Source organism: Rhamphochromis longiceps, linkage group LG16 (genome assembly GCF_057381845.1).
Source record: "Rhamphochromis longiceps isolate RC_006_pf linkage group LG16, R_longiceps_female_GT1.1, whole genome shotgun sequence".
Taxonomy (NCBI): Eukaryota; Metazoa; Chordata; class Actinopteri; order Cichliformes; family Cichlidae; genus Rhamphochromis; species Rhamphochromis longiceps.
In genome coordinates, this window is record NC_140572.1 from 29,228,179 (window position 1) to 29,244,540 (window position 16,362).

Consider the following 16,362-nt stretch of genomic DNA (forward strand, 5'->3'; position numbering starts at 1 on the left):
AAACTCTATGCTACCATTTGCTTTTTCTCCGCCAAAATCTCCGGCGTCTGACGTCACCTACAACATCACTTCCGTCACTTACCTCTCACTTCCGTCACTTACCTCCGTCCTGGATGAAAAATTACATGTTGCCAAGTAGTTCTTTGCAAAGAACTTAAAAAAATTAATTGCATGGTTATTTTGTGAATATAAGTAAATCTGCTGAACAAAGACATTTATTTTCTCTTTAAGAGAAACCTTTGATATGATTGCCTTATCTTTGGTAAATTAAATCCATACATAAATGGGGTGAGCATTGGTTGAAAAATGAGGACATACATAGGCAAAATTATATGAACTTCATCTAATACCTGAGAAACTACAGACCTGAAGTCAATAAAGTAAAATATATACCCGACAAACAGGTTTGACACAGAGATGATCTGAGGGGTGCAAGTAGTCACAGCCTTCTGCTTGTTTTCTTTCGATGTTTTTCGACAAACTCTCAAAATCTTCATGTAAGAGACTAAAATGAGACTGAAGGGTATGAAAACACTCACAGTTGCGAAGGATATATCAGAAATAAAGCTTTGGATTGAAACTGAACACGAAAGTCTAATTATTAATTGGTGGTCACAATACACGTTGTGAATAATATTTTCACAAAACTTCAAACTGAAGATGAATGAAAATGAGAAAATAAAACTAAGAAATGAATACACCCACACAAGCAGAATCAACAAAAACACTCTCTCTGCCTTCATAATGACATTATAGCGTAATGGATGACAGATTGAGATATATCTGTCATAGGCCATGGCTGCTAAACTACAAAGCTCAACAGAAGCACTTGTGTACAAACAACACATCTGCAGAAAACACCACGGCAGGGTCACCTCGTGGCTGTCTGAAAACATCTGTGAGAGCAAAAGAGGATACAGTGATGTGCTGGCATTTATTTCATTCACACATAAATTACAAAGAAGTATATACATTGGCTCATGCAGCCTTCTGTCCACACGTATGACCAAAATAAGGAGTGTGTTTGCCACACATATAGAGACATACCAGACCAGTATTATTACAAAATAAAGGTATTTTAACTCTCCAACATTTTCAAAAGCAGACAGCACAAATGACACAATCTCACTTGAGTTTTCCATTTTCTCCATAATATCCCACAGTGACAAAGATAGGTCAGCAATAATATATATTACATTTGCTAGACAGCAATACAACGACCAGGTATAAATTGCCAAGAAATGTTTCTACTATGATACCGTTCAAATGCTGTTTTACACACACATGTTACCTGATTATGTCACGTTCCTTCTCAACAGCTGTTGCACCTGTTGTACAATGTCCACATTAGCAATCAAAAACAAACAGCAAGTAGTTTTATACTTTAAAAGATTTAAGATTCAATTACACAGATTCTTACATATTAAGAACTCATAACAATAAACTCAGCTGCTTCCCTCCAGGTTGAACAAGACAAAAATAAGCTTCTGCTAATATTTATAGCTGCAACACAGAGGAGGATGAGGTTGCTGAGGTTCAATTCTCGACCTCACCGATCCTTTAATAATGCAGCTGGAGAAGAAGAGTCAGATGAGGCTGAAGTATCCTTTCATCAAAGCTTTATTACCAATGCGCATTGAGAGATCACACTACATGCAGCCACAGCAGTGGATCTGAGCAGCAACTCCTCAGTCTGTTCATTATAAAGGCTCTGGGCGCTTCCTTAAGGGACTGCCCCTATAGTTATCTAGTAGTAACACAAGCATCTTGCAACCTTTAGCTTACATGCTCAGTCACAGGGGCTACAGGTGAGCCCACCCTCATGCTCGCTACAGTCAGCAAAACAAGTCATAAAAAGAATACATGTTGTTTCCTTATCAACCACACCCAAGGACACACCCCCAAACATTCACATAGAAGGGTACACTCCCCAACTGTTCCTCTGTAGTTTCCTGCTTTTCTGTTCTTCTTTACAACCTACTCCTTATCTCTGCACATCATAAGGGAACTGAAACATGCCACCTGCTCAAATACTTTCTCACAATCCCCCTTTTGATCTCTGCTAAGAGATCACACTATTCAGCTGGTGTTTCCCTTCCAAGTCGTCTTGGTCCACTGCAAACAAAGGCCCTATGGTTGGGATACGAACTAAAAGCTGATTTCCCCCAAAGTAGTAATAGAGCCAACAAAACCATATCATTTAAGTTGAGATCCTGACACCGAGGTTAGCCAGGCGGCTAATGCTATCTACCGCCTGACTACCGAGGATAGTGACGTCATCAGCGAGAGACCGGTGACCAGCATCGCGGAGCATGACGTCCGAGCGGCACTGAGGAGAGTGAACACAAGGAAAGCGGCGGGGCCAGACGGCATCACCGGCCGTCTGCTGCGCTGCTGTGCTGACCAGCTAGCAGGTGTTTTCACTTACATCTTCAACGAGTCCCTGGCGAAGTCTGTGGTCCCCACATGCTTCAAAAGATCCACCATCATCCCTGTGCCCAAGAACAGCAAACCCTCATCCCTGAACGATTACCGGCCAGTTGCACTGACCTCGGTAGTAATGAAGGTGTTTGAGAGGCTGCTGAAGAACATCATCTCCTCCTCCATCCCAGACACCACAGATCCGCTGCAGTTCGCCTACAGATCCAACAGATCCACAGAGGATGCCATCGCCCACGTCCTACACACCACTCTCAGCCACGTGGACAAGAAACAGGGTAACTATGTGCGAATGCTGTTTGTTGATTACAGTTCAGCGTTTAACACAATAGTGCCCTGCAGACTGTTCACAAAGCTCAGGGATCTGGGACTTAACAGCCGTCTGTGTGCATGGGTGTTGGACTTCCTCACTGGCAGAACTCAGGTGGTGAGGGTGGGCAGGTGCTTCTCCAACAGCATCACCATCAACACAGGAGCACCTCAGGTATGTGTCCTCTCGCCACTGCTCTACTCCCTTTATACTTCAGACTGTGTGGCCACCCATGGCTCCAACACCATTGTGAAGTTTGCTGACGACACAGTGGTGTTGGGTGCCATCTCCAACAACGATGAGGCGGCCTACATGGATGAAGTGAAGAATCTGGCATCGTGGTGCCAGGACAACCACCTCCAGCTGAACGTCTGCAAGACCAAGGAGCTGGTGGTGGACTTCAGAAGGAATCAGCACAGAGACTACAAGCCCATTATCATCAATGGAGCTCCAGTGGAGAGGGTGCAGTCCTTCAAGTATCTTGGTGTCCACATCTCCTCAGACCTGACATGGGCTGCCCACATTCAGGTCCAGACCAAAAAGGCTAGGCAGCGCCTGTATCACCTACGACAACTGAGGAAGTTCAGAGTCTCTCCAAAGATCCTCAGGATTTTCTATACAGGCGCTGTGGAGAGCATCCTCACACAGAACATGACATCGTGGTTTGGGAACAGCTGTGTGAAGGACCAAAAAGCTCGCCAGAGAGTGATCCGTACAGCAGAACGCTGCTGCAGGATTGCTCTCCCCCCGCTTCAGGACACCTACACCAGGAGATGCCGGACTAGAGCAGCGCAGATACTGAAGGACCCGTCCCATCCAGGCAACAAACTGTTCCAACTTCTGCAATCTGGTAGAAGGTTCCGCATCATCCGGGCAAGGACAGAGAGACTCAAGAGGAGCTTCTATCCCCAAGCCATCTGTGCCCTAAACACACACACCCGCCCTCTCACATCATCTATAATTGACTGAGACAGGACTCTCTTCCAGACACTCTAAACCAAGGCACAATGTACATTCCAAATTCCTTTAATTTTAAATATGTTTATATTGTCGATCCTGTAAAATAGTCAGATGTCTATTCATATTAATGTACAGAATTCACCTGCTTGCTGCTACTACTGCACATTCACCCAGTGTATATACTATATATATATAATGTTCTTCCTCTACACCCCCCAAATTTTTGCACATGTCGAGGAGCATGTAAGGCTACATTTCACTGTGTGTTATACTTGTATAAGTATGCATGTGACAAATAAAGAACCTTGAACCTTGAACCACCAAAGTGGAACCCTTCTCCACTTGAATCCCTTCTAAATGACCCTTCTAGGAATGCATGTCTACTTTCTAAGGCGACTGAGGTCTTTCAACATTTGTCAGACAATGCTCAGGATTCTTTGCGAGTCTGTTGTGGCCAGTGCCACCCTTTATGCTATTTCATAGGGCACATCTGCACCAGGGCAAACATCCGCCTGCTATACAGATGAAAATAGAGCAACAGGACTGCTGAGTCTTTGATTTTATTTATTTTCTGCTGTGTTTCACTTGCATTTATTTGAAAAACTGAGTCTAAGCAAAAAATAATAATTTTATTTTATGTGCTGGAATGTGCAGAAAATAGGGTTAAATATTAAACAAATTTCCTCCAGTCAGAGAATGTTGCATATAATTTAATTTTTGCTTGATGCATAAAGTTAAAAGATTAAAACTAATAAAAATAAATTTTAAAAAGAGACTTTTCCATTTGATTACATTTTGTATGATTGATTATGCAGAAAAAGTAGAATTGGGCTGAAAGATCTATCACTTTATCACCTATTCAGGTTGTAAATTGTGTTTTTAAAAAGTAACTAAGTAACTAAGTAATTAATTACTTTTGAAAATAAGTAATCAGTAATGTAACAAGATTACTTTCAAGTAACTTGACCAACACTGGTGACAAGAGCCTGATAGTTAATTTTAAATAAATTCATTTAAAGACACATATTTAAAGTATTTAATACGTTTCTTTGTTTACAGTTCAGAGAATATTACATGTTGCAAAGTAGCTTTTGCCAAATTATTTTAAAAAGAAAGAGTTGCATGGGTCTTTTGGAATTTCAAATATATCTCTGAACCATAATATGATTGCTGAATGTTATAAGCATAGCATAGCATCTTTATTTATAAAGATTATTATTATTTATAATGCACACTAGGCACACTCAGGTGGAGCTGGTCTTCCGACCTGAGGGATCGGGAAGGTATGCATGGATGAAGAAGCTCAGAGAGGTACAGAGGGGCAGCATTGGACAAACATTTAAAAACAAATAAAAGCAGCTTAAAATGGATCCTAAAATGCACGGGCAGCCAATTAAGTGAATATAAAACTGGGGTGATATGCTCGCATCTACGAGTCCCAGTTAAAAGGCATGCAGTCAAACTGAAACTGAACTAGCTGCAGTCAAAAAACAGAAGATCGACTCACCCCAAAATAAAGAGAATCACAGTAATCCTGCTGAATGGTTACAAAAGCATGGATTACTGTTTCAAATTGCTGTCTCGCAAGAAAGTGCTTAATTTTGGCCAGCTGCCTGAGATGAAAGAAACTAGACCTTACAACCGACCTGAACTGGCTTTCAAGCTTAAGCTCAGGATCCATTTTAAAACCCAGATTAACAATCTCTGTTTTACAGAATGATTTCAGGGATTGCAAATCAACACACGGAACAGCAGTGGAGGCAGGTTTAAACACCATTACTTCAGTTTTAGAATTGTCAAAGCAAAGAAAGTTTAGCCTGTATCTAGCCCAGGTTTCTTAAGAAGTGGTTGCACAATTGCATCTTTGAAATTCTTTGGAACCACACCTGAGGTAAGGCTGCTATTTAAAATGGTTAAAATAGTTGGACCTATGGTAGAAAAAACTTCTTTCAGAAAACGGGGAGGGGTAGCATCATAAGGTGAGCCTACAGGCTTTAAATGATCCCCCACCTCCTGTAGCTGAGCAAGAGTAACCGACTCAAACTGTTGAAAGACAGCTGAGCAAATTGGAAGATCAGAGGGGTCAGATGTGGGCAAAATAATCCACGCCCTAGCCGAGGCTACCTTGTTCATAAAGAAGTGCAGAAACTTTTCACACATTTCATGTGAAGGCTCAAAACTAAGAGCAGAGGGAGGGCTTAAAATAGTCTCAGTTAACTTAAACAATATATGTGGTTTCTGATAATTCACCATAATAATGTTTGCAAAGTATTTCCGCTTTGCTTCTTTTATTGTAAGCTGATATAAGGCCCAGCGCTCTCTTAAATTTTGTGAAGGGACCTGTAAGTTATCTTTTTTTCCATCTCCGCTCAGCCCTACGACATTCACGCTTCGCAGAACGAGTTTCATCAATCAACCAGGGTTCAAACTTAGTCTTAGGATGCCTAATTTTTAGAGGGGCAACAATATCCAAGGCAGTCTGACAACTGGTATGAAACCGTAGTTCCTCTACGTATTGGAGTGTGTCAGGAATGGAGAACTGATTATAGTAGGTGGAGAACCGAGCTGCAGTGAAAGAATTTAACAAACGAGTTGTCTTAGCAAGGACATGCCTCCTGAATTCATTTCTAGATAAAGAAATGTCAAACAGAACCGGCATATGATCAGAGAAAAAAGGGTCAGAGACTTTCAGATTAAAAACAGGCAATCACTGCGCTAAAACCAGATCGAGACTGTGACCACAATGTTGCGTGGGTGCAGACACACATCGAACTAAATTAAAAGAATCAGTAAGATTAAAAAATTCTTTAATCATGGGCTTTTCTGGACAGCACACATGAATATTAAAATCCCCGACAATAAGAAAGGAGTCATATTTTATCGTGACTTCAGTTAGAAATGCAGCAAATTCCTTTATTCTCCTACAGAGCAAAGATGCTCTAGGATAATCTCATTCTGAACAAAGATATTTATTTTCTCTCAAACAGAAACCTTTGATATGATTGCCTTATCTTTGGCAACTTAAATCCATACATAAATGGGGTGAGCATAGGTTGAAAAATGAGTAAATACATAGGCAAAATTATACGAACTTCATCTGGTACCTGAGATACTAAAAACTTGAAGTCAGTAAAGTAAAAAATACACCCGACAAACAGATTTGACACAGAGATGATCTGAGGGGTGCAAGTAGTCACAGCTTTCTGCTTGTTTTCTTTTGATGTTTTTCGACAAACTCTCAAAATCTTCATGTAAGTGACTGAAATGAGACTGAAGGGTATGAAAACACTCAATAAGAGAAAGGATATGTTAGAAATAAAGCTTTGGATTGGAACTGCACATGAAAGTCTAATTATTAATTGGTGGTCACAATACGCATTGTGAATAATATTTCCACAAAACTTCAAACTGAAGATGAATGAAAATGAGAAAATAAAACTAAGAAATGAATACAGCCACACCAGCAGAATCAACAAAAACACTCTCTCTGTGTTCATAATGACATTATAACGTAATGGATGACAGATTGAGATATATCTGTCATAGGCCATGGCTGCTAAACTGCAAAATTCAGCAGGTGCACTTGTGTACAAACAACACATCTGCAGAAAACACCACGGCACAGTCACCTCGTGGCTGTCTGAAAACATCTGTGAGAGCAAAAGAGGATACAGTGATGTGCTGGCATTTATTTCATTCACACATAAATTACAAAGTAGTATATACATTGGCTCATGCAGTCTTCTGTCCACACGTATGACCACAATAAGGACTGTGTTTGCCACACATATAGAGAGGTACCAGACCAGTATTATAATGAAATAAAGGTATTTCAACTCTCCAATATTTCCATAAGCAGCCAGCACAAATGAAACAATCTCACTTGAGTTTTCCATTTTCTCCATAATATGTTACAGTGGATAAGATAGATCAGTAATAATGATATATTATATTCATTAGAAAGAAATACCACACATCAATATAGCTGAGCAACGTTTCTACTATGATACCGTTCAAATGCTGTTTTACACACACATGTTACCTGATTATGGCACGTTCCTTCTCAGCAGCTGTTGCACCTGTTGTACAATGTCCACATTAGCAATCAAAAACAAACAGTTTAAGATTCAATTACACAGATTCTTAGATATTAAGAACACATAACATTAAAATCAGCTGCTTCCCTCCAGGTTGAACAAGACAAAAATAAGCTTCTGCTAATATTTATAGCTGCAACGCAGAGGAGGAGGAGGAGGAGGGCCAAACAGTGGCATTCTTTTCTATTGACAGTCGTGTCTGACTTTTTTGTTTGTTTTAAATAAGATACACTGTAACATTATTACATCAACACATCAGATATTACAAGTCTTTAGTATTGTAGAGGAACAAGATACATTTTTCTTAGTCTTAAGAGAAATTAAAATTTCTCCATCAATGTTTTTAAATGCAAATAGAAATTGTACATGTCTACAAATTATGCACAGTTTTTTGTACACAACAAAGTTATATGGTACTATTTACCTAAAAATGCAGCCAAGGCCTCAGGCGTTTTTTATATAACCATTCAAAGCTACTTACAGAACAATCAGGTGTTCTGCATCAAATAGGAAGGCACACAAACGATTTGTGCCACTCCAAAATATAGTTTCTTTACATTGTAGGATGACAACAGAGGCCTAAACCCTGAAGGTCTGACAGCAGGAGGTGTATCATTCCTGTTTTCCGTGTGGAGACAGATTTTACACTGGAATCTGCCTTTGGTACCTTTTTTGGAGCAACTATGACATTCATCTTTTTTTTTTCACTCGCAAGCAGAGAGTGTTTGCTAGCAGTATCTGTAGAAAATGCTGTTTTTACCGTTTCTTCCCGCTGTTAACACCACTGTTTTATTCAGAAAAAACACATGGCATGTATTTTTTATCATAACTCTGTTTTTACGTGGCCTATCAACGCAGTTTAAAAACTGGTGTATAGCTCGAAGTCCACACTTGCGACCCAAGTTGAAATGGAGACTCTGGGTCGCTGCATCTTTTTGCTGTGTCGTCGTAAATTTGTCACCTGATTTTGACGCACTGGCGTGTCCGTCGACCCCAGAGGGTTAAGTAGTCCAAAACTTAACTTAAGCTTACACATTCAAATCCAGTTGTCATTTATGTTGTACTATGACCAAATGAACTCAACTATCAAATATACAAGCCAACAAAACCATATCATTTAAGTTGAGATCCTGACACCACCAAAGTTGAAGCATCCTGCATTTGAATCTGCCAAGAAATTCTATCCATAAAAACAATGAACATAAACAATAAAAATGTGGAGGCCTGGTGAAGTCCCACCAGGAACAAGTCACACATCTTGCGATCAGTGTTGTTGTGGCTAGTGCTAAGTGCATCAAATGGCTAGTAGCAATGGGACTGACACCTCATGTCCACCTCTGGTTTGTGTATTTCTGTGTCAACAGGCAACAGCTACCTTGAAACTACAAATGTGTGCAGCTGCCTGAACAATGGAGGTGAGAAACATAGTCAATTCAGATTTGATCTTCCCAGCCTCTTCCAGGAGGAAAAATGAGACTACCTTCCTTCCTTGCTAGTTTTGGGAATTGAAGATCTCACAGGTTGGGGCCTTTGCCAGACACTCATAATGCACCCTCACTATACATCTGTGCCCCTCTGCACTCCAGTCATCTTTTGAACATCTTTGATTTTAGTTTAGTCAAAATGCTGGACAATTCCGGTGCTATCAAATACATTGATTTGTGCCAAGCCAGGTGTATAATTTTGTAGGATTTAATTGGAAAAAGAAAATCCAGAGATAAGGCGATTGTGGATTTGTACCTTGCCAAGGCCATTTTTTGCCCTAGTCGGGAAGAGCAAAACATGACTATCATCAAAGTACATTTTTGCTTAGAGTGGATATTTGATCAAAGTTTCAATTTACTTTGTCATTTTTGATTAAGGTGTTGCTGTGTGCTTCTGTTTTATGACATTGTCAAAAAAATTATGAGAACTGTTCAAATTGTAATAATGCAAAGGTGAGCCGAAATGTTGTCAACATGTATTCAAAAAACATTTTAACCGAAGGTATCAGTATTCCCTTTCGTTAATCAGTACTTGGGACTAGAGCAGGGTGATATGACCAAAAATATTTATCACGATATACATTTGAAAATTTGCGATAACAATATAACTGATGATATAACTGACGATATAATTGACACTACACAAAATACTTTATAACTCCACAACTTTATTAGTGCAAAAAAAACCCCATCAATGTATTTTCACTTAATCAAGCAGCTGTTTTTTTATGTCCATTAAAGTTATATAAAAATGTAACAGTGCGATTGCAAATTCCTTGCTGACAGTTTAACCAAAAGGCATTTCCAGTGGAAATTGGCTCCTCACTCTGCGAGGCGCCTGCCTAATATAGCCGTAATGCTCCGACAATCCATCAAGCGATGTGGCTTCGTAGCTTAGCAAAGTCGTACTAAAACATTTGGCAGATTTTCGAGCGCCAGTTGCACACCACTGAAGTTGCAGCATTTTTACAAACCAATTCTGGTTCATCTGTTTCATTTAACGTTCCACTTTCGCTCTTCTTATTCTGCGTCGCCGCCATGTGCGTATGTAAACATAGGCACTGCGCATGCGCGTTTTACCCATATTCTATCACGATATTTCATTTTCCTATCGTTCCCCTAAATTACACCAGTATTACCGTGAACGGTGTGATATAGCCCAGCCGTACTTGGGACATTTCATTGTTCTAAAATCTTTATAAAGCTTTATCATTAATAATGTTAAGTATAGCGATCCTAGACTGGCTGGGCCTCTCTGGAGGTACACTGCCGTTTGTTCCTGGTTAGCTGGATGAAGGCAAGTATAACTGTCAGCTCTGGGATGCTACAGCTAGGTGGCTGGAGCTTGGTCTGATGAGAGAGGAGGATCGGTTGCTGGATGCCATTGTGCTGGAGAACTTTTTGGCAGGACTTGCTGGTGAGACAGCAGAGTGTTTATGCTACCATCAACCCAACAATCATATGACCCCCTATGAGCAAACACTTTGGCGACAGTGGGAAGGAAAACTCCCTTTTAACAGGAAGAAACCTCCGGCAGAATCAGGCTCAGGGAGGGGCGGCCATCTGCTGTGACCGGTTGGGGTGAGAGAAGGAAGACAGGATAAAAGACATGCTGTGGAAGAGAGACAGAGGTTAATAACAGATATGATTCAATGCAGAGAGGTCTGAAAACACATACTGAGTGAGAAAGGTGACTGGAAAGGAAAAACTCAATGCATCATGGGAATCCCCCGGCAGCCTACGTCTATTGCAGCATAACTAAGGGAGGATTCAGGGTCACCTGGTCCAGCCCTAATTATATATATTGGGGTGGCTGTAGCTCAGGTGGCAGAGCAGGTCAGCCACTAATCAGAAGGTCGGTGGTTCGATCCCAGGCTGCATCCTAGCATCCTAGCATGCCAAATATCCTTGGGCAAGATACTAACCCCATGTTTGCCTACTGGTGGTGGTCAGAGGGCCCGGTGGCGCCAGTGTCCGGCAGCCTCGCCTCTGTCAGTGCGCCCCAGGGCGGCTGTGGCTACAATGTAGCTTGGTATCGCCAGTGTGTGAATGGGTGAATGACTGAATGTAGTGTGAAGCGCTTTGGGGTCCTATGGACTAGAAAAGCGCTATACAAATGCAGGCCATTTACCATTTTATATGCTTTAGCAAAAAGGAAAGTTTTAAGCCTAATCTTGAAAGTAGAGATAGTGTCTGTCTCCCGAGTCCAAACTGGAAGCTGGTTTTACAGAAGAGGGGCCTGAAAACTGAAGGCTCTCCCTCCCATTCTACTTTTAAATACTCTAGGAACAACAAGTAGGCCAGCAGAGCGAGAGCGAAGTGCTCTAATAGGGTGATATGGTACTACAAGGTCATTAAGATAAGATGGGGCCTGATTGTTTAAGACCTTGTATGTGAGGAGCAGGATTTTGAATTCAATTCTGGATTTAACAAATGGAGCCAATGAAGGGAAGCCAAAACAGGAGAAATATGCTCTCTCTTTCTAGTCCCAGGATGTTGTTTTTAGGACATCCTGATAATAATGAATTACAGTGGTCCAGCCTGGAAGTAATAAATGCATGAACTAGTTTTTCAGCATCACTCTGAGACAGGATATTTCTAATTTTAGAGATGTTGCGCAAATGGAAGAAAGCAGTCTTACATATTTGTTTAATATGTGCATTGAAGGACATATCTTTGTCAAAAATGACTCCAAGATTCCTCACAGTGTTACTGGAGGCCAAGGCAATGCCATCCAGAGTAAGAATCTGGTTAGATACCATATTTCTAGGCTTTTCAGGGCCGAGTAAAATAACCTCAGTTTTATCTGAATTAAGAAGCAGAAAGATCCTCGACCTCGCTGTCTGCTATGGAGCTGGCAGGTCACAGACGTCTCCGAAAACGTCGGAGCGCGTTTGGTAATATATAATATCTTGATAAATCGAGCAGGTATTTGAAGTTTACACAGCTACATTCTCGCTTGAAAAGAACTTAAAAGTTTATTTTGTGACCCAGAAAGAGTAATATTTAAAAGTTTTTAGCCCCGCTCGTCCGCCATTGCCGCGTTTGAGTTTTGGACGAAATGCATTCTGGGATATTTAGCTGTACCTAGTCCACACAAGTCACCACCGATGCATGCTCGATAAAACGGGCGGAGCGAGAACACATCTGGGACTTTTTCGCGTTCTCGGCTTGATGCGTACTTTGAATTGTATTGTGATTGTAGGCCTATGTGTTCCTGTGTTCTATGTGGAACTTCATGAAAAGGGGTTGAATATCACATCTTTGGCCTTTGGAGTATTTTGTTTCCTGATTAAGAGCAATACAATACTATAGAGGGTTACACTGTGACCTGAGCCTGGTAGTTAAAATAAATTTAAAAAAAGACACAATTTTGGAGTGTTTAATAAATTGCTTTGTTTAGAATTACATGTTGCAAAGTAGCTTTTGCAATTTTACTTTAAAGTATTGCATGTTTTTTAAAATTCAAATATATCTGCTGAATGTTATTCTCCTACAGAGCAAAGATGCTCTGAAAGAGCCTCATTTTAAACAAAGACATTTATTTTCTCTCAAACAGAAACCTTTGATATGATTGCCTTATCTTTGGCAAATTAAATCCATACATAAATGGGGTGAGCATAGGTTGAAAAATGAGGACATACATAGGCAAAATTATACGAACTTCATCTGGTACCCGAGAAACTAAAAACCTGAAGTCAATAAAGTAACAAATGCACCCGACACACAGGTTTGACACAGAGATGATCTGAGGAGTGCAAGTAGTCACAGCTTTCTGCTTGTTTTCTTTTGATGTTTTTTGACAAACTCTCAAAATCCTCAGGTAAGAAAATGAAATGAGACTGAAGGGTATGAAAGCACTCGCAATGGCAAAGGATATGTCAGATATAAAGCTTTGGATTGGAACTGCACATGAAAGTCTAATTATTAATTGGTGGTCACAATACACGTTGTGAATAATATTTCCACAAAACTTCAAACTGAAGATGAATGAATATGAGAAAATAACACTAAGAAATGAATACACCCACACAAGCAGAATCATCAAAAAAACTCTGTCTGTGTTCATAATAACATTATAGGTGAATGGATTACAGATTGAGATATATCTGTCATAGGCCATGGCTGCTAAACTACAAATCTCAACAGAAGCACTTGTGTACAAACAAAACATCTGCAGAAAACACCACGGCACAGTCACCTCGTGGCTGTCTGAAAACATCTGTGAGAGCAAAAGAGGATACAGTGATGTGCTGCCATTTATTTCACTCAAACATAAACTACAAAGTAGTATATACATTGGCTCATGCAGTCTTCTGTCCAGACGTATGACCACAATAAGAACTGTGTTGGCCACACATATTGAGAAATACCATATCAGTATTATAATGAAATAAAGGTGTTTTAACTCTCCCACATTTCCATAAGCAGCCAGCACAAATGATACAGTCTCACTTGAGTTTCCCATTTTCTCCATAATATGACAGTGTGAATAAGATAGATCAGTAATAATTATATGTTATATTCATTAGATATATGGAAAGAAATACCAGACATCAATATAGCTGAGAAACGTTTCTACTATGATGTTCAAATGCTGTTTTACTCACACGTGTTACCTGATTAAGGCACGATCCTTCTCAGCAGCTGTTGCACCTGTTGTACAATGTCCACATTAGCAATCAAAAACAAACAGCAAGTAGTTTTATACTTTAAACGATTTAAGATTCAATTACACAGATTCTTATATATTAAGAACACATAACAATAAACTCAGCTGCTTCCTTCCAGGTTGAACAAGACAAAAATAAGCTTCTGCTAATATTTATAGCTGCAACACAGAGGAGGAGGAGGAGGAGGGGGAGATCCAATTAATGGCATTCTTTTCTTTTGAAAGTTATTTCTCACTTTTTTTTGTGTTAAATAATATACATTGTAAAATTATTACATCAAAGAAATCAAGATACCTTTTTCTTGTTCTTAAGGAAAATTTAAAATTTCACCAAATTTTTTGAACAGTCCAGCAGTCTAATTTTACGTTATACTATGACCCACTGAACTCAACTGTCAAATATACAAGCCAACAAAACCATATCATTTAAGTTGAGATCCTGACACCATCAAAGTCAAATTGAAGATCTCAAAGGTTGGGGCCTTTACCAGACACTCCCAGTGCACCCTCACTATACATCTGTGCCACTCTTCATTCCAGTTGTCTTTAAAACATGTTTGAGTTTAGTTTAGGTAAAAATGCTGGACAGTTCTGGAGCTATCAAATACACTTATTTTTCCCAACCCAGGTGTATAATTTTGCATGATTTCATTAGAAAAATAAAATCCAGAGATTTGTACCTTCTCAAAGTAGAGTCATTCTTTGCCATAGTCGGGGAGAGCAAAACTGACATTTATTTTCTCAGAAACAGAAAACTTTGACATGATTGCCTTATCTTTGGCAAATTAAATCCATACATAAATGGGGTGAGCATTGGTTGACAAATGAGGAGGTATATAGCCAAGATTGTACGGACTTCATCTGGTACCAGAGAAACTAAAAACCTGAAGTCAATAGAGTAACAAATACACCCAACAAACAGGTTTGACACAGAGACGATCTGATGGGTGCAAGTAGTCACAGCTTTCTGCTTGTTTTCTTAAATTGTTTTTCGACAAACTCTCAAAATCTTCACATAAGAGACTGAAAGGTATGAAATTATGACAAAGAATATGATAGATATAAAGCCTTGGACTGAAGCTGAACATGAAAGTTTATATATTAATTTGTGGTCACAATACACATTATCAACAATATTTCCACAAAACTTCAAACTAAAGATGAATGAAAATGAGAGTATGAAAATAAGAAATGAAAAAACCCACACAAGCAGAATGATCTCTGTCTTCATAATGACATTATAGTGTAATGGATGACAGATTGAGACATATCTGTCATTGGCCATGGCTGTTAAACTCAGCAGGTGCACCTGTGTATAAACAACACATCTGCAGAAAACACCATGGCAGGGTCACTTCATGACTGTCTGAAAACATCTGTGAGAGCAGAAAAGGATACAGTGATGTGCTGCCATTTATTTCATTCTCGCATAAATTGCTGAGCAGTATATACATTGGCTCATGCAGTCTTCTGTCCACATGTATGACCACAATAAGGAGTGTGTTGGCCACACATATCAAGAGGTACCAGAACAATATTATTACAAAATACATGTATTTTAAAGCTGCAACATTTTCCAAGCAGCCAGCACAAATGAAAAAAAATCTAACTTGACTTTCCTATTTTCTGCTTAATATCATACAGTCAATGAGATGGATCAGAGAGAGATATATATAGATATATCGATATATATATAGATATATCGATAGATCGATAGATAGATATAGATATATATGACGACTCAGAACAAACCTGAAACTTAGAGACGCATGGACACAGAGGGACACAGACCTACAAAATATTCTGCTATGTCTTTTGTTTAGGTTTGCTATGTGTTAAGAGTTTTGTTTTATGCCTGCCTATGTTCCCTCTGTCTGTACATGGTGTCACTGTGTCTGCTCGTGTGTCTTGTCTGGTCCTGTGTCTTTTAGTTTCCTGTTTTATTCTGAAGGTCCTTGTCTTATGTGAGTTTGTTCAGTTTACCTCCTTTGTTGTTTGTTCTATCACCATCTCATGCATCTTGGATCCTACTTCCAACCTCCACTTGTCTGCCACTGCGGATGTGACAGTATGAACCAGCCACAATGGACCCAGGAGCATTCGACCCGCCCGAGAATCTCTGGGAGGATATCATTTACTCGGTGGATAGATTAATCAACTTATGGCTGGAGCACGAGGGGGAAGAATTTCGCCAAGCCATAGCTAATCGGCTACAGCGCTTAGTATTGGGTCTCCTCTGGTTATTCAGCTCACTTCTATTATTCTATTAAAAGAAACAGAATCTTGATCCTAGCTCCACTAGTAATTATTGACCTGTTTCAAAATGGCCATTTTTTAAGTATATTACTAGAAAAAATTGTTGAAAATCAGTTCAGGTCCCTATTATGTAAATTACACATT

At 39.7% G+C, this 16,362-nt stretch overlaps 3 protein-coding genes and 1 pseudogene across 3 annotated transcripts; all 4 read right to left on the reverse strand.

Moving 5' to 3' along the window:
* Window positions 1-215: 215 nt before the first annotated feature.
* Window positions 216-1,142, reverse strand: LOC146651356 (olfactory receptor 11A1-like). Its single transcript, XM_085384811.1, has one exon. It carries the CDS (start codon window positions 1,140-1,142, stop codon window positions 216-218), a length of 927 nt encoding a protein of 308 aa, XP_085240937.1.
* Window positions 1,143-6,678: 5,536 nt separating this feature from the next.
* Window positions 6,679-7,605, reverse strand: LOC146651357 (olfactory receptor 4D1-like). The gene has a single exon (XM_085385036.1). It carries the CDS (start codon window positions 7,603-7,605, stop codon window positions 6,679-6,681), a length of 927 nt encoding a protein of 308 aa, XP_085241162.1.
* A 5,226-nt stretch (window positions 7,606-12,831) lies between these two features.
* Window positions 12,832-13,758, reverse strand: LOC146651358 (olfactory receptor 5M5-like). The gene has a single exon (XM_085385199.1). The coding sequence runs from the start codon at window positions 13,756-13,758 to the stop codon at window positions 12,832-12,834; it is 927 nt and encodes a 308-aa protein (XP_085241325.1).
* Window positions 13,759-14,695: 937 nt separating this feature from the next.
* LOC146651359 (olfactory receptor 4B13-like) lies at window positions 14,696-16,096 on the reverse strand (annotated as a pseudogene).
* Window positions 16,097-16,362: the final 266 nt, after the last annotated feature.

What these genes read in the sequence shown, in the direction of transcription:
- LOC146651356 (XM_085384811.1), bottom strand. Translation starts at nt 1,142, where the DNA reads ATGGAAAACTCAAGTGAGATTGTGTCATTTGTGCTGTCTGCTTTTGAA.
- LOC146651357 (XM_085385036.1), bottom strand. Translation starts at nt 7,605, where the DNA reads ATGGAAAACTCAAGTGAGATTGTTTCATTTGTGCTGGCTGCTTATGGA.
- LOC146651358 (XM_085385199.1), bottom strand. Translation starts at nt 13,758, where the DNA reads ATGGGAAACTCAAGTGAGACTGTATCATTTGTGCTGGCTGCTTATGGA.